The sequence below is a fragment of the Triplophysa rosa genome, linkage group LG4, assembly GCF_024868665.1.
Source record: "Triplophysa rosa linkage group LG4, Trosa_1v2, whole genome shotgun sequence".
Taxonomy (NCBI): domain Eukaryota; kingdom Metazoa; phylum Chordata; class Actinopteri; order Cypriniformes; family Nemacheilidae; genus Triplophysa; species Triplophysa rosa.
The window spans coordinates 30,407,086-30,427,670 of NC_079893.1; the positions used below are offsets into that span (position 1 = coordinate 30,407,086).

The following is a 20,585-nucleotide window of genomic DNA, read 5'->3' on the forward strand; positions in this document are numbered from 1 at the left end:
CGATGTAATAAGAATATGTTGATAAAGATAATGTGAAGTCACGTGTAGTAATGGATAATTCATTAAAATGCATCTTGGAGTACATGACCTCGATTTTCTGGATGGATTGAATGTTCAGACTCATGATTTTGTTGTGTCAATGTTTGTTCCATGTTTTCGGTCGCCGACAGACAGAGCTTTGCCCTCTCCGATAAATTTTCTATAAATGATTACTGATGTCTGGTCAGATGGGGTTAGACGCATTTTATTTGTGCAGAGTTTATTTAAAACGCATGTCAGCATGAAATCAAAATCGCCCCGATAGTTTCCCTGACGCTATTGTACACAATTCATCGGTTCATGATGATCCAAAGAAAAACATGAAATGTCATCACAAGCTGCAGAACACAAAAGATATTTTGAAGACATTTCTCAAAAGATCTTCTTTGATGTTCATCTGAAGAAAGAGTAACATGCAGGTTTTCAACCACATGGGGGTGAATAAACAAGATTTTTTATTTTGTGGTATCGTTACACTCGGATACACTTGGTTCATTGTTGTGCTAATGTTCAAATCTCTTCTTCAACTCTGAGACTTTAATGAGTGCCTGGTCCTGCTCTTCGTCTAGCAACTGTATTGGAGGCGGTCTTGAACTTTGTTCATCTGTGTGCGTGCCCGCCGCTGGCCTTCTGGATGCCACATGGATGTTGCGACTTCTCAAAGCAGTTTCTTGTGAAGAATCCTGTCCTCTGAAACTAGTGCTGGGAACCGAAGAGTCGGTCGAGGACCTGGACTGTGAGACTTGCCGCTGGAACAGAGCTACGGTAGGTGACGTGCTCGGAGACAGACATTCGACCTTCACTTCCTCTGCTGTTTCATCTGACCTCTCTTCTATATTGACAGACACGGGGGAGATGATTCTTTCAGTTGTAGCTTCTTGAAACGGCTTTTGTTTCGCCTCGCTGTGCTCTGAGGATCTCAAGTCCTCATTGTGATGTTCATCTACGTCATCCTCTGTTGTTTCTTCTTCGTTGTCTGCTTGCGTCTTCATTTCCACTGGCTTCTCTCCAATCATTGTCCCCGTATCCAAACATTCCTCACACTCATCCACCGTTCCATTTACTCCGTCTCGTGTCAACCAGCGATCGTCTTGCTCCTCTTTACAATCCACCTTTAGGTCGAAAGAAGCATCTCCTAAACTCTGAACATCTGAACACAAACTTTCCTCTAAGTCCTTGAAGCCTGTCTTGGACTTCTCTGGCATGTCGATCAAGATTTCAGACTCCTCCCTCTGATCGCCTGGCCCCTCCTCTAGCTCCTCCTCCCAGCTCATGAGACTTCCACTGTTTCCGACAGAAGGACTTAGACTCTCCTGACTGGGTGCGGCCAGACTCCTCTGAAAGAGAAATGTAAACGGTGAAGAGCATGTTGTTTCTTCACAGGTACCTGTATGTTGTTGTTAAATGGTCTTACACGTGAGATGAATTCACAGCTGTCCGAGCCGAAGACGTCCAGACTGCGTGTGCTGTACAGTAAGCCCGGTTCTCTGGAGCTCTGAGCACTCAAAGTGTCGAAGATCTCCCCGAGCAGGTCCATCTCTTCTGCATCCGACACGAGAGAAAGATCATCGTCTTCCGGTAACTCGCTGGATCCGGAACACTGCTCCGGCTCCTCTGTAGCACTAAAAGAAACACACAAACGCATTAGCAAAGAAACGTCGTAAGCGATTTATGAAATGGTAAAGATGCATGGGATCTGTTTTTTTGTTCTCACCCATCCTCACAGGTGCTGTGGATGTCCTGCGTCTTTTGGTCATAGTGGTTGGCGGGGTGCTTGCGTGCTGGCCGACGTGGCCGAGACTAAAAAACCAAAAATGAAAGGTGCAGTAGTGTAATTAAACACTACACTCTTAAAAATAAAGATGCTTCCCGATGCCATAGAAGAACCGGTTTTGTCAAAATGGTTCCATAAAGAATCATTTTCATGAACACTTCAAAAGGTTCTTCGATGCCATAGAAGAGCCTTTTGGTTCCATAAAGGACCTTTAACATCCGAAGAACCTTTCTGTTTCACAAAAGGTTCTTTGTGGTGAAAAAGGGTTCTTTAGATCAGTTGTTCTCAAACTGGGAGCCGTGGCCCCCTGGGGGGCCCCAAGATGGATCCAGGGGGGCCACAGATTTTGTGGCATTTTATGAAATATAGAAATTTATCATAGAATTTATGCAATCAAACATCAGAAAAATGACACCACCAACCAAAAGAATTGAGGTTCCAGCATTGTATAACTGAATGTTTTTGGTTTAATTAAAATTCTAAGTTTAAGATTATACGTCTTTATATGGGGGGCCGCAAAGCGATGCACTTAACACAAAGGGGGCCTTACAACGAAAAAGTTTGAGAACCACTGCTTTAGATTATAAAAATGTAAGAAAGAGTTCCCAAAGTGGGGGTCGCAAGGCCGATGATTTCCAGAAATCATTTTTTATTAGGCCTATTAGAAATAGCATATGTAATAAATAAGTGTAACAAAATATAAACATATTAGTTAAGTTAAAAATAAAACCAGGCAAATAAAAAGCCGTCCGCCTTAGGCATTTCCTCCCCCTTGATCGTGACCTCTGAGGTGATTACGTCGCATTAACAACATTAGCAACCGCATTAGGTTCGGCGCAGAAAGTCTATTTACAGCACCACGTTAAACAGTCCCATGTGCACGCAGATTATTTTTCAGGCTGTAAGTGGGGGTCTCGAGTCACTGGCACTGTTATTTTGGGGGTCGCGGGCTGAATAGTTTGGGAACCCCTGCTTTAAAGAACCTTTGACTGAAAGTTTTTTTGTGGAACAATTTTCCAGTTCAGTTTTTATATAACATTGACAGTTACTTGCCAAAAATAAATAAATGAGTATGAAATATGCATTTGAATTCATATTGATTATGGTTGAGACGTAAGATTGTGTGATAGACATAAAACATGGTTTGTAAGAAATCAGTTGCCCGGGACAACCAAGGTCGATTATTATAAAGCTTAGCGCCGTTATACAAAAACATCAACCAATCACAATCAAGCATTCCACAGTGCCACACAGTAAACTCTCGAATGCTAAAATAGGTGCATCAACATAAATAGGTGTCACTCACCCTCCCAAAGTGCTGCGTGATTGGTAGACGGTTCTGTAGGCAATCTGATTGGATGAGGCGATACGTGTGCGGCCCACATACGGACCCTCCTCTCTGCAACATGTGGGATTCAGTATGACACTGAGACGGAATTCAAGACACACACACACACATACACACACATTGACATAGTATGCATGCAAAAGCATCTTCATATATACAGTAATAAAAGAAATAACTCACCTTTGACGACAGAAGGTTTTTCAGACCAAATTTGTTGTGATATTTAGTCTATATGAAAGAATAACAATAAGTAAATGCTTGACAAGAAATGTAAATAATCAATGATTAAAAGTACTCACTGCTTTGTTAGCTGTAGACTTGCATGTCACAATCAAGGCTCCACCCCCTTTCTGTGAAGAGCAAGGAGGCTGCGTTCAGAATAAAATACTAGCATACTGTACAGTATGCATGCTATGTGCTGCTTATTGTATTTAAAGAAAATGCAAAGTAATCATGGTGTATACTGCAAAATATACGATATATAAAGGTATATATATATATATATGTAGGCTAGTATTTTATTCAAGCAAAACTAAAGATTCTTGGAGAAGTTATTAATAGTTATTACAGTTAGTCATTTAGCAGACGCTTTTATCCAAAGCGACCTACAAATGAGGTAAACAATAGAAGCAATTGGAACAACATAAGGACAACAAAGCATAAGTGCAGTAGAAACTGGTGTCATATAGCCCAGCACAGTATACAAAACAAAGTTTTTTTTAAGGATAGAAAGAGTAGAAAAGAGATATAAGTCAGATCTCAATGTCCGAATAAAACGTACCTTCAAATTTCCAACCCATTGCCGACACAAGTTAGAACCAGCTGGAAAAAATCGCAGATATGAATTAGCGCTGAAATATGTAAATGTTCTGTTACACACACATACAGTAAAGGCAAAGACTCACCTGATGAGGATTCACAATGCAGAACCTCTTCTTCGAACACATCATCCGGCTCTTTGCCTTGGTTCAGCATTTCCAGCCGGCCATCAATAAACTAAAAACATTATTATTTTAGTTCATCTTATTTATGAGCCTTTGTGTCTTTTTTATTAACAGAACAGTCTGATATGGTGGTGGTGCATTGTCACTTAAAATGAAACGATTCGTTTTATTTTTTTTGTTTTGTCACACGTTGCATTCTATAGTTTTCTATAATAAAGTTGTTAATCTGGTTTTCATTTTCATCGTGTCATTTATTCATCTTAATTTTGGTGAAAATTCCCTCCGTAAGTCTAGAGCAACGCTGGAAAAACTGCATCTTGCCAAGTTACAAGCAAATTGTATTTTAAAGTAGTACACAAAAATGACTAAAGTTGCAACATTCTTTAAATATAATAGAAACTTAAAAAACTATTAAAAGATGATAATGGCTATAATTAAACATTTTGTTTTTTCTAACACAACACAAATTAACACATTGTGGCTGACAGAATTATGCTTGAACAGATGCGTTTACATTAAACACAACAAACCAGAATATGGAATATAAGAAGTTTTTTTCGTGTAGTTACAGTACCTCTTTGAAACACTGCAGGTGAACAGCGCTTTCTAAAAACTCCTTCATACTTTGAGACTTATGGTTCAGAAATAACTCCTTAGAGAACACGACCGGCCCTTCCTTCAAAGTCGAAACAGAACCATTGTGAGTGAACGTGATATTTATGAATTTGAATGTCAAGTTTTTTTACGTCATTGTGCGTCACTCACATCAACACATTGTAAAGCGTCTCTGTAGCCTCCAAACAGCAGAGCCTGAGATCTGAGAAAAGCACGAGAAACCCCCGAGCCCACCAGCGCTGCCTGTTTCTTCAGCCTGACCTTCAGTCCTGCCACCTACACACACACACAGAGTCCACCCTGGTTTGTTCATTCAAGTGAATTGAGAATACAGTTCCCGATTTGAGGTGGCAAATAGGATGCAGAAGTTTAAATGAGAAAGGGAAGTGGAAATAAAAAAGAATCAAATAAAAGTAATTTATGTAAAAGTGAAGTTTACAGTAGTTTTACAGTATTTAAAACGTGTGCTGGACTACTAAGATTCCTCTCGATTTTTGTCAGCTTATTAAATTCACACTTTTTTTATGGCTCCTAAAATATTTCGTTAAAGCTACAGTTTGTAACTTTTTTGCAGTAAAATATCCAAAAACCACTAGGCCAGATTTATATATTTTGTTCAGTTGAGTACTTACAATACCTCAAATGTTTCCAACTATTTGTAAATCGTGAGAAAATTGCCATTTTATCAAGTGACACGGGACGTGTCTGGCAGTCGCCTGTCAATGGCGTCATATCCGCGTTACCAGAGACACTAGATGGAAAGCCTGCAACCTTCAGCGGAATGTAGGAAAGCAGACTAGAGGCTGTTATATGATTGGCTGAGGTCCCTCACGTGATTCGTGTACGCCGTTACGCTTTCTCCAGACCTTGCATCTCCCTAATAACACAGTCTCTGGCGTTACCCTCGGTTTCCGCTTTTACTGCCGTAGAAACCATGACAACACAGTCTCGTGGACAAATGATTAATTAAAGTATTAGTTTGTAGCGTCTATCAAGCAATTATCTTGTTTGCGAAGTCGTTATGGAGCACAATTATTCTTTACTGTTTGCAGCTGGTTCTCAACAAAGACATTTTTTACTAGACAGAGACGCTGATCTTTCATGTGTTTTACTAGACAGGTGAGCAACTGTTTAGATTCCTTTACTGACAGAAACGCATGATTATTATATCGATCAACAAGGTTAGTCGTATTGTTTGAATGTCTTTTTCTTAAAATAGCACGAGTGTCATGTATATATTTACTGAACAAGCAGTGATCGTTTTTAGATCATCTGATTAGACGTAATTCATCAAATTAATTTATTACTATTTAATTCATTATAATGAAATAAAATCACGTCATCAAACGCAACATTTATAAAACTTTGTTAATTTACATCATCCATAAACGTGATTTCTCATTCACTTCTGATTGATTATTAGTAATGGAGTTGAAGACCACAATTCCCATTATTCCACGCTCCTTCACAGCGTCATCAAGCTACACTGTTGTTGTTGTTTTGAACATATCTGTTTTGAGATTTTACAAACTGCACCTTAAATGTGTGAATTTATCAAAAGGAAGAAAAGAGCCTCTGCTTTTAATTAAAAAGAAATAAAAGTATTTTCATTGGTTGCTTTTTATAAAAATAACACTTGAACAAAAAGAAACAGAAAATGCATAACAGCGCCCTCTACCATACAACAGTGAAAACATTAACCATTGTCATAAATTTACAGAAAACAATGATAGTGGCGTGGAAGGCTGTGATTTCAATCAAATTGTGTTTCATCATCCGGACGGACTGCGAGGGCGTGGTCAATTTCATTTAAATTTACAATCATGAATCAAATGCATAAAGCAGTCTCACCACATCAGCTGGGATCTTTTTCAGGTCCTGGTAGGGCGACTCCAAAGTGTTTGTGTCTACGTTTAGAATGACCACATCTTCCAAAGCTCGACTCTTCACTCTCTACAGCACAAAGAACAGACCATAATAATTGCGTGACAACACGTCTGCATGTGAGAGAAAGAATTTCTTGTACCTCGGCCAGGCTGGAATGGACTCCAATGAGGTACGGCATCGGGGCACTATAGAGATAAAACAAAAAACTGAACATGAGACACAGCGGGGCCTTCACATGCACTCCAAAATGTTGTCTTAAAACGAACACAATCTCTGTTATTTCTTAACACATCTTGCGTTGTCACTTTTATTTAACACACAACCAACACAAAGTAGCTATGTTTCCGTCCGCCAATTTTAATGATAAAACAACACAATCATGCGCATAAATTCGAAAAATACGGTTAACTAAGTAGGATGCATTTTTACGATGGAAACACATTTACCGAATAAAATCGTTGATGCGCATCAAAATAGTCACGTGACTTTGCCTCGGCAGTGATCACGTGACAACACAATGGCGAACAGCGAGAGGTTTTCTCCGTGTTATTTGGCGCCAAATTATCAGGAAGTTACTACTGACTTGTTGGATGGAAACGTTGGCTTAACCGCAAATGTTAAATGCGATATTCCAGTTGTGCGCATAATTTAAATTCGCAACTTTGGATGGAAAGTAGCTAGTTATACTGTACATAATGTGTTTATATGACATGTTAACACGTATTAATACGCCTTTTTGAGAGCGGGTGGACGGGCGTTTGCATGTCATGGTGTGCGTTCTCACCAGCAGTAGTCTAGCAGGTGCGGTGGAAGGACGGGAATGAAGATGTGTTGCCAGTACATGGGAAAGAGCATTCCATTACACGCGTGCACGCAGGCTGTAAGCTAAACAAACACAAAATACAGTGTAAAAACGGGAAGTATCCAGGTGCCTATTCATATATTCAATATACTTGATTGTTCATTCAAATTAAATTGTTATTCTTAATTTGCAGATGTGATTCACTATTGATGATCTAAGCAAGCAGCTTGAATGCATTCTTGTGTCTCTTGCATTGAATATGCATGACAGACGGAAACAAACACTGAGCGGTATTTACAGTTTTTCTAGGATGGACTGATACACATTGTCGCTGTGCTGTTAATTCAGTGGATCTTTATTAGAAGTTTCATCAACGGCTGGTGATTCAGACTCACTGTGCTGAGTTTACTGCAGTAGATGAGAATGCGTCTCTCAAACAGCATGCTGGCGTAAAGCTGCAGGATATTCCCAACGTCCACTGCAACCACCAGCTCGGTCAGATTCCTCTGATACACACACATGCATATATTAACACATGATGAAAGAGAAAATAAAATCAATATAAAAAAACATTCAAAATATATTAAGCTAGAATGGATGGATAGATGATGCACAGACAGCCAGATAAGATGGGCGGATGGACTGATGGACAAATAAACTCACACTCTCTGGAATAGACGGCAGGGCTTTGGGATCTGGAGCAATAAAGTATGGGATCTAGTGGAAAGAAACAACACTCTATAGTTGGTATTAAAATAATAGTCACAAATCCAAACAATATGGCCTATTTGGATCAGGGTTATTATAGTTAACTAAAATTAAAAGTATTAGAACATTCCTGTTAATCTGAAATCAAATAATAGGTCTAAAAATTATGTTTAAAAAGGAAACATTACAAATAGCAATAAACTGAAATGAAGTTGAACTAAATTCAATTAATAAATAATAATAAATAAAACGATTATTATTATTATTTATTAAAAACAAAGAAATTGTTTAAATACGTAAATATAAAACTTTAACTTAAATAAAATGTAACCATAAAGACCAATATTAAAAAAAGAAGTATATAATAAAATGACAAAGGCATTTTACAAAAATTATACAAATTAAAATATAAAATACATTTTACAATGAAAATGTTACATTAAAAATAACAATACAAAATAAAGCTAATAATCCAAATATTAATAAAGCTACAATAAAACAACAGAAGTGGAGCACAAGAAAGAGGATCTGAACTGAAGGTTTCAGGTTAGATGAATCAAAATTCAGTGGTTACTGAAAAATCAAGCACACCGGTGTCACTCTAATGTTAGTGTTTTACGGCACAAACAACTCATGATTAGTATCCACATTTGTGAATGTTTGATTTAGTATGCTGGCGTACACGAGGGGTTATTTTGCTTTAGTATTGGCGGTTTAGTGAAGGTTTAGTCCACCGGTCTGGGACTCACCCCCTCTGACTCCTCCCCTTTACGGGTGTGTCCACAGATGCCAGGCATCTCACTGCGGATTTGTAGCTTCCCTCCCTCAGTGAAGAACACATGAACCTGATTGTGATGTCACACATGTGATGTCATAAGCGGAACTTCCACCAGCCAATGAACACTTACCATCTGTAAAGTGATGGAGCCGCTCGCTGGCGGTACAGGGTGCTTGTGCAGCAGAGACAGGAGTTCTTTCATCTCGTTGGTCTGTCGGAATATTACACAGATGGAAATGTGACGCGATATATAAACAGTGTGGAAATGGTGTTTATATAGTGTAGAGATCGTCTCACCTGTCCTTTAGTCATGTAGTCTGCTAGACTGTTCAGAAGTTTGTAAAAGACCTCAAACCACGGCAAATAACTGTTGTGGACAAAGTATGCGCTTTAGATCATGTGCTCAAGAGCTGACCTTTCGAAAATAAGTGTACATTAAGATCATCTTACTAAATATACTATGAAGTATATAGACTTGTGTTCAAGTACACTCTTAAAAATAAAGGTGCTTAACGATGCCATAGAAGAACCTTTTTTGTCTAAATGGTTCCATAAAGAACCGTTAACACCCAACAAACTTTTCTGTTTCACAAAAGGTTCCTTGTGGCGAAAAAAGGTTCTTCAGATCATAAAAAGGTAAGAAAGAGAGGGTTCTTTAAAGAAACATTGACTAAATTTTTAAATTGGCTAGTAGTATTGTTGCAGAACCAATTGCCTCTATTTTTTTTATCAAAGTTTAATCTTAAATACTATAACAAAAACGTAGAAATCTGCAATAGTTTTACCATTATTAAAAAATCGTCCTAGATTATCTGTATTGGCGAAAGTATTTGAGTCTTTGATGAATGAAAATTTAAAGCACTTTTTAAAAGATAATGACATTCTTAATGATCACCAATCTGGTTTCATAGCAGGTCAGAGTACCATAACTGCAGCCCTGTAAATGACAAATAATCTCATAACTTCATTAGATAACAAAAAATCATGTGCAGCATTACAGTATATGTAGATCTGTCAAAAGCCTTTGATTCTGTTGATCACAATTTATTGTTAAAGAAATTAAGCCTTAAAGTGGTTTGAAGATTATCTATCTGAACGCACACAATGCGTAAGTTTTGAAAATGATCATTCTTCTTTTTTACAAGTTAAATCAGGAGTCCCTCAAGGATCCATCTTAGCTCCTATTCTGTTTTCTATTTTCATAAATTACTTAGACTTTGGAGTGGACTCGGCTAATATACATTTATACACTGATGATACAGTTATATGCACAGCAGCATCTTCTGTAAACCGAGCATTAATGAACCTACAAAATGCATTTAATGTCATTCAACACACACTGTTACAGATGAAGTTGGTTTTGAACTAAAAAAAGACCAAATATATTATCGTTAGTCGTACTAACTGTAAGGAACCAGATGTGGTAATCTCAACTCTGGATGGCACCCATATTGAAAGAGTTGGTTCCTATAAATATTTAGGTATATATATTTACACTTAAAAGTTCCAAAAGTGTCCTCAGAATTTGGTAAATGTGCTTTTTCATTCCATGCAAAGTGTACTTAAATTGGAGTCCTTACCATCATTATGCACTTTTAAATGTATTTTGTATTCTGATTTAAAAGATTCCTGTAAGTGTTTCTATTGATTTACTTGTTATTAGATTTAGCTACGGAGTATTATGTGTCTTTGTTTTGTGTGAAACTTTGTGTGCCGCTGTCTTGACCAGGTCTCCCTGGAAGAAGAGACTGTGAAGTCTCAATGAGATTTTTATCCTGGTTAAATAAATAAATAAATAAAAAATGGTTCTTTGTGGAACCAAAAATGGTTCTTCTATGGCATCGCTGTGAAGAACCTTTGAAGCACCTTTATTTTTAAGAGTATATTTTAAATGTAATCATAGTTTATGTAGTAAGTATAATGCCAATATAGTGTACTATATAAGTACTTCTTGGGGCCACTTTTAATTTTATAAAAGTACAAATTAAGAGTTTGGTTCCAAAATTAGATAACTTTTTTATTGTGCATTCCAATTAATATCAATCAAACTGCAGTTGGTTTGTTTTGATTTAAAACATAATAACAAAAAATACAGCGAACACAATAAAAACGTGATTTTTGACAATCAGGTATCTCATTTTGGAACCAAACTCTTCAAATATATTATATATATACTTTAAGTAAAATTAATACAATTTGAATGCAGAGAAGTATACACACAAAAGAATGCCGGGTTATTTTCAACTTAGCGTTGGGTCAAAAAGCTGGGTCTGTGCCTTTAACCCAGCATTTTTAGAGTGCATTAGCACACTTGAAAACTTCTTATTTTGTAAGGGAGAGTTTTGACCTCAGTATACACAAGCACGTCTGAGAGCTGGACGTGAGTCTGCAGAATCCAAAACGCTGACATCCCTCCAGATCTGTCAAGACAAACGTGAAGTGCTGCACGGCAACAGCGTCCTTCACCCTGCCAATCAATCAATAAATCACGCATTACATTTACAAAAAATGAAAGTGAACATACGAGCTGACATTGTGTTAGCAGTGCGATGTTAGGGGTTTCATTTCCAGATCAAATGTTACGAGATGCACAGTAAATAAAAGCATCTGCCAAATGCATAATGCATTTTACCTCTCTATGTCGTAGGGAAAGCAGAAGCGTGGCAAGGACCTCAGAGATTCCTGTAGGAGAACATTAGAAGTGTTATCACCAAATATTAGTTCATTCACGTCTTTTATAATGTACTGTATGCCTATCCTGAGCATTTCCCAGACACGTCGATGTTCCAGTTGCGCTCGATGTTACAACACATTTAGGAATACATAAATATCTTTTACTCAGGCATATGAATAATTGATTTTTCTGGAAGAAAATATTTGTGTGATGGGGACAGATGAAAGATCAGACCACGCTGTGTCTACGGTACCAACCTCATCACTGAAGTCTTCGGGGAACTGGTACAACACATCAGGGTCTATTCAGATCAAGAGAACACACACACACACGCGCGCTTTAAAAAAACATTCAAGAGGATGTGGTCAAAGCGAGGCCAAATTTATCCTGGTATGCTATCCAGTCAAATTCAGCTTGGTTTCTACATCCAGACCTCATTTAAACCCTCAGACCTGAATTAGTCTCAGTTCTCTCTCTCTCTCTCTCTCTCTCTCTCTTTAGATAGTCAGTGTGTTTACTCTCTCCACCCTGTCAGGAGACTCTAGCATACTTCACTTTCTCTCAGTTTGATGCGAGTGTGTCAGCTGTGTGGTTTTTCTGCCTCGGGTCACATGACAGGAAGTAAGTCATTCTGAGAAGACATAGCCGTGTGTGTGTGTACGCACCTTTATCTCTGGCAATTGGAGACGAGGCTTGAAAGAGCCAGTAGAAGGTTTTGTCAGGGTTTTTCCTAAGAACAACAACATCACAAGCAGCACCATCATTATGCATTCAACAGAACTCATCGTAAATACTGACACTCAAAACTCCAGACGATGAGTGTAAATGCACACAGTTTACGTTCCGATCTGAATCACGAGAGATGATGCGCTTCATTTATGCAGCAGGATGTGGTTTAATACCTTTCAGATTAGCAGCGAGCAAAAAGTGTCGGTTGATATGAATGCCAGCGCTTCCGGGTATGAATGAAGTCTCAAGTATAATACAAATGTAGTCAATCATATTGTGTGTTGGTGGGTTGGAATTCTTATTCAAATGAGCTTTCAAAACCATGACATATTAACTTAGTAACCAAACATCACTGGCTACCATTGACTTTACCATTGGATAGTTCACCCCCCCCCAAAAAAAAAATTCTGTCATCATTTACTCTTGTCATTCCAAACCTGAGGGTGAGTAAATGATGACAAAGTAAACATTTCGGGTAAACTGTCACTTCAAGAAAGAAAGAACAAGCATATGTTTGAGCAAAAAGACAAACTGTAAAAATAAACACTAATTTGACACTTTGTCAGATTCCAGTGAACTATAGTTAATGTGATATTAACCCACACTTCAGTGGGTTTTGATCATGGACCACAGCATCGCTCATGACACACCCAGTTCATTGATCTCGCTCTTCCAACAAGATCAAGGTTGGAATCGAGTGTGTTAAATAAGAGAGACAATCAAAATGTGCAACGTTGTTCCAAAGACCATGTAACCACCCTAAAATCGGCTTTGTGCAGTTGCGTGAACTTGAAACCCCTTTGTCACAACAGATGGTTAAAAGCCATTGCAACAAACCCTCAGAAGTTTCTCAGAAGCGCTACAGCAGCTTTTTGCACGTTACGTTCACACTTTTGATATATTTCAAAATTCTCCATCTCTCCTGCGGATTTTCCAGTATACAACAATACTTTTCGAAAGTTGTTGCTTATGAAAATGAGTTGAATTATTAAGTCGTGATACGGCACATTTGAGAATGAACAGAGTGAGGAAGAGGAAGTGAGCATGAGACCACAACATGAACAAACAGAGAGAGAGAATCAGAAAGAGACAGCATGAGAATCTTACTTTATCCTTGAACCCATGTTGCAGGTGTGTGCTGAGGTCCATCCGTGATGTTCAGGGCTTCAGCTGACCGGAGTCATCGGATCTTTTAATAACACACATCAACACACACTGTGCACACACACATCCTCACACCAAGCAACCAATTCCGCCAACTAGCAAGACGGCACTTCCTGATCTGTGCGTGTGTGTGTGTGTGGCCTATTTCTCCACAACATCTTTTCACATTGTCAGTGATGAGCAGGATCTTCAGTCCCGTTTTGCATCATTGTGCCAGCATGCGCCCTCATGTGTATGTGACTCTTGTTTCTGTGAAACACTAAAGAAGATATTTTGAGAAATGTCCGTACAATGGATGTCAAAGGTGTCCAATGTTGTTTGGTCACCAACATTCTTCAACAATATCTTCTTTTGTGTTCTGCAGAAGAAAGAAACTCTTACTGATTCGAAATGACATCAGAATTGTCATTTTTGGGTGAGCCTTTAACTTCATATGCAAACACTCTCATGTGAACACTTTCGTTTTAGCATCGTTTGAAAACAAAATCATGTGCAAGAAGCAAGACAGGAATGAATGGACCTTCACATTTCTATCGCCTGTTATGTATTCTCTCTTTCTCTTCTAACTCTAAAGGCATTTAACATGTGCTGAATAAGCAGGTTTAACCAGATGCAATCTTATTTAAACAGCCTTGCTGTATCGATATTAGTCAACCCAGTAAGTAACTGTGGTTTCAATTTTAAAATGTGAAAACGCACCCTCTAGCGTTCAGTTGAGGAACTGCACGTATGCATTATGCTGCGTTCGAGGCACCCTAGGATTTAGGATAACCCGGAAATACGTTCATTTCGTTTAACGTTAAGAGATACGTGTTTTCATATTACTAATAAGGTCTTAATGTTACTAAATTATTTTAATGTTACTAAATCCAGATGTAACTTCCAGTTTGGGAACTATCCCACACCCGCAGCATTAATGGCCAAGTCAACTATTACGTTAATGTTCTCATGACCTTAAAACATTTTTATTTTATTTTTTATGAAGTTTTATGCGTAAATGTTTGAAATTAACTAAACTGTGCATATGAATTTCAAAACACAACTCTTATTGAATAGTTGGTCTTTACATCATTCCCCAACTTTATTTTGTGTTATTCCATCATTTTCATGAGTCGCAAGATGCCAAATAATCTCAAGAGACACAATTTTGAGCATCAGTTTGGTCGCATTTATTCTGTGAATCCGAAATCTTTTGATGAGGAATGCGAGAATGTGACAGTGCTGAAATAATATCTAGATGATTAAGAGCGCAGATGATGGCGAGGTGAGAAGATGGACCTGCAATATGAATTGATGGATGAACCTGAAGATGAAAGAGATGAACGTGACGGAGATCAGGCGGCCTCCTCTTCACCCTCCTCCTCGAACTCTCCCTCCTCAGCAGTGGCGTCCTGGTACTGCTGGTACTCGGACACCAGGTCGTTCATGTTGCTCTCGGCCTCGGTGAACTCCATCTCGTCCATGCCCTCGCCGGTGTACCAGTGCAGGAAAGCCTTGCGGCGGAACATGGCAGTGAACTGCTCGGAGATGCGCTTGAACAGCTCCTGGATGGCCGTGCTGTTGCCGATGAAGGTGGCGGACATCTTGAGCCCGCGGGGCGGGATGTCGCACACGGCCGTCTTCACGTTGTTGGGGATCCACTCGACAAAGTAGCTGCTGTTCTTGTTCTGCACGTTGAGCATCTGCTCGTCCACCTCCTTCATGGACATGCGGCCGCGGAACACGGCAGCCACCGTCAGGTAGCGTCCGTGACGCGGGTCGCAGGCGGCCATCATGTTCTTGGCGTCGAACATCTGCTGGGTGAGCTCGGGGACGGAGAGGGCGCGGTACTGCTGGCTCCCCCTGCTGGTGAGAGGAGCGAAGCCGGGCATGAAGAAGTGCAGACGGGGGAAGGGCACCATGTTGACGGCCAGCTTGCGGAGGTCGGCGTTCAGCTGCCCGGGGAACCTCAGGCAGGTGGTGACGCCGCTCATGGTGGCCGAGACGAGGTGGTTGAGGTCGCCGTACGTGGGCGTGGTGAGCTTGAGCGTGCGGAAGCAGATGTCGTACAGCGCTTCGTTGTCGATGCAGTACGTCTCGTCCGTGTTCTCCACCAGCTGGTGGACGGACAGCGTGGCGTTGTAGGGCTCCACCACGGTGTCGGACACTTTGGGCGAGGGCACCACGCTGAAGGTGTTCATGATGCGGTCGGGGTACTCCTCGCGGATCTTGCTGATCATGAGGGTGCCCATGCCCGAGCCCGTTCCTCCTCCCAGCGAGTGTGTGAGCTGGAAGCCCTGCAGGCAATCGCAGCTCTCCGCCTCTTTACGGACCACATCCAGAACGGAGTCCACCAGCTCCGCGCCTTCAGTGTAATGACCTTTAGCCCAGTTATTACCCGCTCCGCTCTGACCTGAGACACAAGACAAATGCTAGAAATACTGAAAAACACTGCACGAGTTTTGATATTCCCTTACGAGATAAAATTACCAAAGACAAAGTTGTCGGGTCTGAATATCTGTCCGAAAGGACCCGAGCGGACAGAGTCCATGGTTCCGGGTTCTAGATCCACAAGAATGGCTCGTGGCACATACTTCCCCCCTGAAAACACAAATAAATAGAAATGACACCGAAAACAGTATTGATTTTTAATTTGAATTCCTTTTTTTTTCCTTTAATACATTCTTATTTCTTTTCCTAATTCCTAATAAATTCAAAACGTACACATAGAAGATTCAATCAAATCAATTACACCTCGAGAAGTTTTATGCAAAACAAAAATCTTTTGGGAATAAATCTGTTTTTTTAAATTTCAGTTACATTTCTTCTTCAGTTTCATTTTAAACATTTTTTTAATCAAAATATTGCAATGCTTTCATAGTATTGTGTATTGAATCGTTGTAAATGTGTTTCGCTGAACCCGTCTTCACAACAATCTGAATGTACAGAACACGCATTCATAACAGGATAAGATGGTGTGTATTTGTGTGATGTCATAGCTCAGTACAGGCATCAGACATGTGACTGCTCCTGTTGGTTGCCATGACGATGTGCCTACCAGAAGCCTCATTGTAGTAAACACTGATGCGGTCCAGCTGCAGGTCACTGTCTCCATGATAGGTGCCTGTCGGGTCGATCCCGTGTTCATCGCTGATCACCTCCCAGAACTGAAAGCGAGAGCAACAGCTAGATATTTATTTGACTTCATTTACTTTTGCATGAAAGACGCATTTAATTATCTGACAATTAAGCTCTTTATAATCCACCCAATGGGATTTAAGCAAGAATGAAGGCCCAGTGTGTTTTTTTTATTCTACACACAGAATGTAAAACGCGTATGAAAATATTAACGTGAAGAAGAGCGACCCCTCCCCCACAGATCAAAAGCAAATGCGCGAGAGCATCGTCTATAAGAGCACATTAAAAGATTACTGATGTTTTGACGAAAATATTATCAACCCAACAGTTCTCTAAACGGATTGTTTCGTAGTATGTCTGTTCGGGATAAAAGAAAACCGTAAATGTATTGACAGCACGTACTGGCGGCCACACCCCTCTCCGCCAGCCAGCGCGAGACACGCATCTCAATTCATCTGAACAAAATAACGCGATGTCAATACAATTTGACAACAAATTAATCCGTCATCGATGGACTATTAAAGAAACGACGCATTTGTTTTGCATCCGTTGCATCTATTTGGACAATTGCAACGGATTCGACAACTACGCACCAATTGATTTTTCGAAAATGAAGCAGACAAAACATGCATTGTTGTGTATCTTTGTATTCTATTTAAGACGTCAATATGCTAAACATAGCCTATGCGAAAAGCGATCTAATCTTTATACCTTCGCTCCGATCTGGTTGCCGCACTGTCCGGCTTGCAGGTGCACGATCTCGCGCATGTTGACCTCGGATGTCGAGCGACTTCAAGACGGTGAAAACACGGTTATAAGACCGCAAACGTTATAAGACCGTTCGCACACCCTCTATGGTCGACTGACTGCCAGAGACTGGATGCGCGCTCCCGAGAGCTAGCTCCCAATGGCTCCGACCGTGCTGCATAATGACGTCATCTCCATGACAACGGAGCGGATGAGACGGTACGCTAGTCTGAAGTGATGAACATGCCGTTACGACAACTGTTCATAAAATAACTGAATGAAAAATAACTGAATATCAATATTTGACAAATGGCTATTGGAAACAACTTTAAAAGAGCATTGATAGGAGTATGTATCAAATCATCTGTAAATACTGTAAGAAAACAGGTGGCACAGACTGAAGTTCCTCTTCAGCGCCAAGTAGGCTGTATGTGTGAAAAGGAGTGGATTCACATCCCCGCTGAAAGCATTCTGTTATCAATCCGATAGAGTTCCGTGAACTCCGCTCCGGGTTTTCCATCCGCTTCCCACACCGTCTGCGTCCCGTTCACTTGAGACAACAGATTTTTCAATCGATAGGTAGATTTCAAGTTTTTTCTCTTTCACTATGTATTGGTAATGTATTGGTTTTGATCTTGAACTACTAATTGTGCAATAACAGCATTCTTGAAAGTCCACGTTAAATTATTGAAACCAGTTTTGACCTAATATGTTTTCACCAGTTGCTGTTATTGGTCTTCACAAAAAGAAGACAGAGATATCTACTTGAGACAACCCAAAAAAAACAGGTTATTTAGAGTGTTTATCCCGAATCAGTTTGCTAAATGATAAACAATGTAAAACAAATCTTGCGAATTAATGGCACCTTGATATGGATACAAGACTACGGAACGCACGAAGGGACAAACATTTTGTACTTTTTGTGTTTCACTGCGTTTTGAAGTAATCTTTGGACACGTCCTACAGTGAGATAGTAACATTTAAATAATATTAAAACTATACTTAAGTAAATAAACACGTGTATATAACTTTATTTGTTATTATCACTTTTTTATATAATAGGGTTAGAGTTAGAAGAGGGTTGCCTTGTTTCACCACCTGTCCCCTAAAATGACTGTGCATCATCCCCGAACAACTGAAGAACAGTCAAAAGCCCCTTTAACCCTTGTGTATCAATTAAAAAAACTCACGCTTAAGCTGAAAATAGACAAAAATGTCTATGTCCAAACATGGTCATAAAAATATTATAGCCTATATCCTTATTTTTTCACGCTTTCAATAACTTAATTTTTTTCACTAGAATCAGTTCTTATCAAACATTCATTCATTATTGCAATTTTAACCCCTTAAATACCAGTTTGTTTACATTGTGCCCCTGTTGTTTTTTATGGAAAAAAAAAATCTAATTATTTTCCATATACTAAATGTGATGCTGTTTTTTATTATTACGGTCTTGGATATGTTATTAATCCACAACAACAATAAGTCTAGTGCATTGTTATTTTTTGAGAAATTTAAGATAACAAAAACTCACACAAATGGTTATAAACATATTACATATAGCCTACTGTATTTCACACTTTCAATGACTATTTTTTCACCAGAATCAGTTTTTATCATAACAACCAAAAAAAATCATTAATTTTCAGAATTTTAACCCTTTAAATCCTAGTTTGTTAACAGTTTAGTCTGAAGTTTAATCTTCCAACCAGGATTAGGTGCTTCTAGACCATTGTTTTTCACTTATCATTTCCCTCTGATTTTAGGGGTAAGTTATGGTTAGGGTTGAGGTTTGGTGTGGGTTTAGGTTTTATTTATAAAAATGTTGTCCTTCGGTCAACAAAATATGTTGCCCTGAGGACATCAACCACTTGGCAAAATCAGGTCAAGCGTAAGCTCATGATCCTCAACTGAATTTTAACCACTGTGATGACGGGCTTCTTTTCCAAGTTCTGCTCGATTCAGGTTCCTTCATTCACTAAAACCAAAAAAGTAACATATTACAATACATTTTGTGTTGACTTGAAATATTTCTATGAACATTTCATAATAACAAAACTGATTTAATTTCTAAATTACTTTTCATCTTTCCTTTGGTCAAAGCCGAAACACATGCAATGTATAATCTAGATACTCAATATGACGTACCAACAGAGAAGTGAAAACAGGCAACAGCACAGACCGTCACATATTCCGGTGAAACATGATGAGCAACAATCCATCCAGTCACATGTCGCCGTTGATGGAGTTGTACTTTCATATTTCTGATCACAGCAGCGTTTATATTTACAATTGCCATTTCCACACCCTTCTCTGCTGCATTCACCATCCATTCTGCACTAAAGTCTAGACAATAAGGAGGATATGATCCATTAGTCCAATAAATTATTTATTAGTCAAGCTTACGCTTCATATCATTTTTCATATTTGAGACAGATGAGACAAATTTACAAAAAAGTTTTAAGTTTTCAAGATTTTCAAAGTTTTGTATACATGAATCTAAAAACCCTATTTAATGTCACACTTACCTTGTGCCGAACGTGATGTCGTCAGTACAGAAATGCCAGAAGTTTCACTCTTTTACTTTTCAGAGCACTAGGGGTGTGACTTGATGAACAATGATGATGCAATAGAGTTGCATTCTGGAAAATTGAAATCAGGATGATTGTGAGCCCACGGGTACAGTAGCAGTTCAAGAGCAGGTAAACTGCTTTGTTCACATTGTTCACATTTTTTCCCTGACATTAGATGTCACTTAATGAAGAACAGAAATACCCCGGTACACAAGGTGGCGCTGCGCAACTTTGTGCTTCTGAAACTCGCTTGTCACACAGAAGAAGAATTCATCTTGCTTCCTCTTCGTCAATGTGTGCTCGGCAAGACCGTTTTGTGCTTGAGCGCCACCAAGTCGTGTTTTACTGTAACTTCACCAGCTCCAGTCCTGTAATCTTTTCGCATTTAAAAAAACCGTATGGTACATTGACATCTAGCGGTTGAGCTTGGTATCGTTTAGCAAAGCAACGGTTCTTCTCGGCTTCTTTTGCTTGTTATCAGAAACAATCTGCAGGGACTTTATTCTTTGCGTACGTGTAGTAAAAGTTACGTTCGGGCCACAAAAGCATGCATGCGCGCGTTCCTGGACTGCCCTTAACGTCCGCGACACATTCTCAAATAATAGTGCCTGAGGGTTATTTCTGATAACAAGCAAATGAAACCGAGAAGAACCGTTACTTGGCTAAACTTGTCTCTCTAATAGTTT

At 39.3% G+C, this 20,585-nt stretch overlaps 2 protein-coding genes across 5 annotated transcripts; both read right to left on the reverse strand.

Annotated features, from left to right (window-relative positions):
• Nucleotides 1–212: 212 nt before the first annotated feature.
• Nucleotides 213–14,477, reverse strand: dennd1c (DENN domain containing 1C). Of its 4 annotated transcripts, XM_057331961.1 has the most exons (23): nucleotides 13,406–14,477; nucleotides 12,235–12,299; nucleotides 11,827–11,870; nucleotides 11,528–11,577; nucleotides 11,243–11,362; nucleotides 9,193–9,262; nucleotides 9,026–9,106; nucleotides 8,867–8,941; nucleotides 8,073–8,126; nucleotides 7,805–7,915; nucleotides 7,392–7,492; nucleotides 6,747–6,792; nucleotides 6,572–6,673; nucleotides 4,871–4,996; nucleotides 4,680–4,781; nucleotides 4,067–4,157; nucleotides 3,943–3,983; nucleotides 3,461–3,511; nucleotides 3,342–3,389; nucleotides 3,120–3,239; nucleotides 1,754–1,839; nucleotides 1,454–1,661; nucleotides 213–1,376 (listed from the first exon to the last, which is right to left on the reverse strand). In XM_057331961.1, exons 1-23 carry the CDS (start codon nucleotides 13,420–13,422, stop codon nucleotides 543–545), a joined length of 2,643 nt encoding a protein of 880 aa, XP_057187944.1. In that variant the 5' UTR covers nucleotides 13,423–14,477; the 3' UTR covers nucleotides 213–542. The 4 variants fall into 4 exon arrangements, with proteins under 4 accessions (XP_057187944.1, XP_057187945.1, XP_057187943.1 ...); XM_057331962.1 differs by having other exon boundaries at nucleotides 3,120–3,212; nucleotides 12,235–14,477; XM_057331960.1 differs by having other exon boundaries at nucleotides 12,235–14,477.
• A 130-nt stretch (nucleotides 14,478–14,607) lies between these two features.
• Nucleotides 14,608–17,471, reverse strand: zgc:65894 (uncharacterized protein LOC335798 homolog). Its single transcript, XM_057332027.1, has 4 exons — nucleotides 17,291–17,471; nucleotides 16,500–16,608; nucleotides 15,932–16,042; nucleotides 14,608–15,854 (listed from the first exon to the last, which is right to left on the reverse strand). Exons 1-4 carry the CDS (start codon nucleotides 17,345–17,347, stop codon nucleotides 14,797–14,799), a joined length of 1,335 nt encoding a protein of 444 aa, XP_057188010.1. The 5' UTR covers nucleotides 17,348–17,471; the 3' UTR covers nucleotides 14,608–14,796.
• Nucleotides 17,472–20,585: the final 3,114 nt, after the last annotated feature.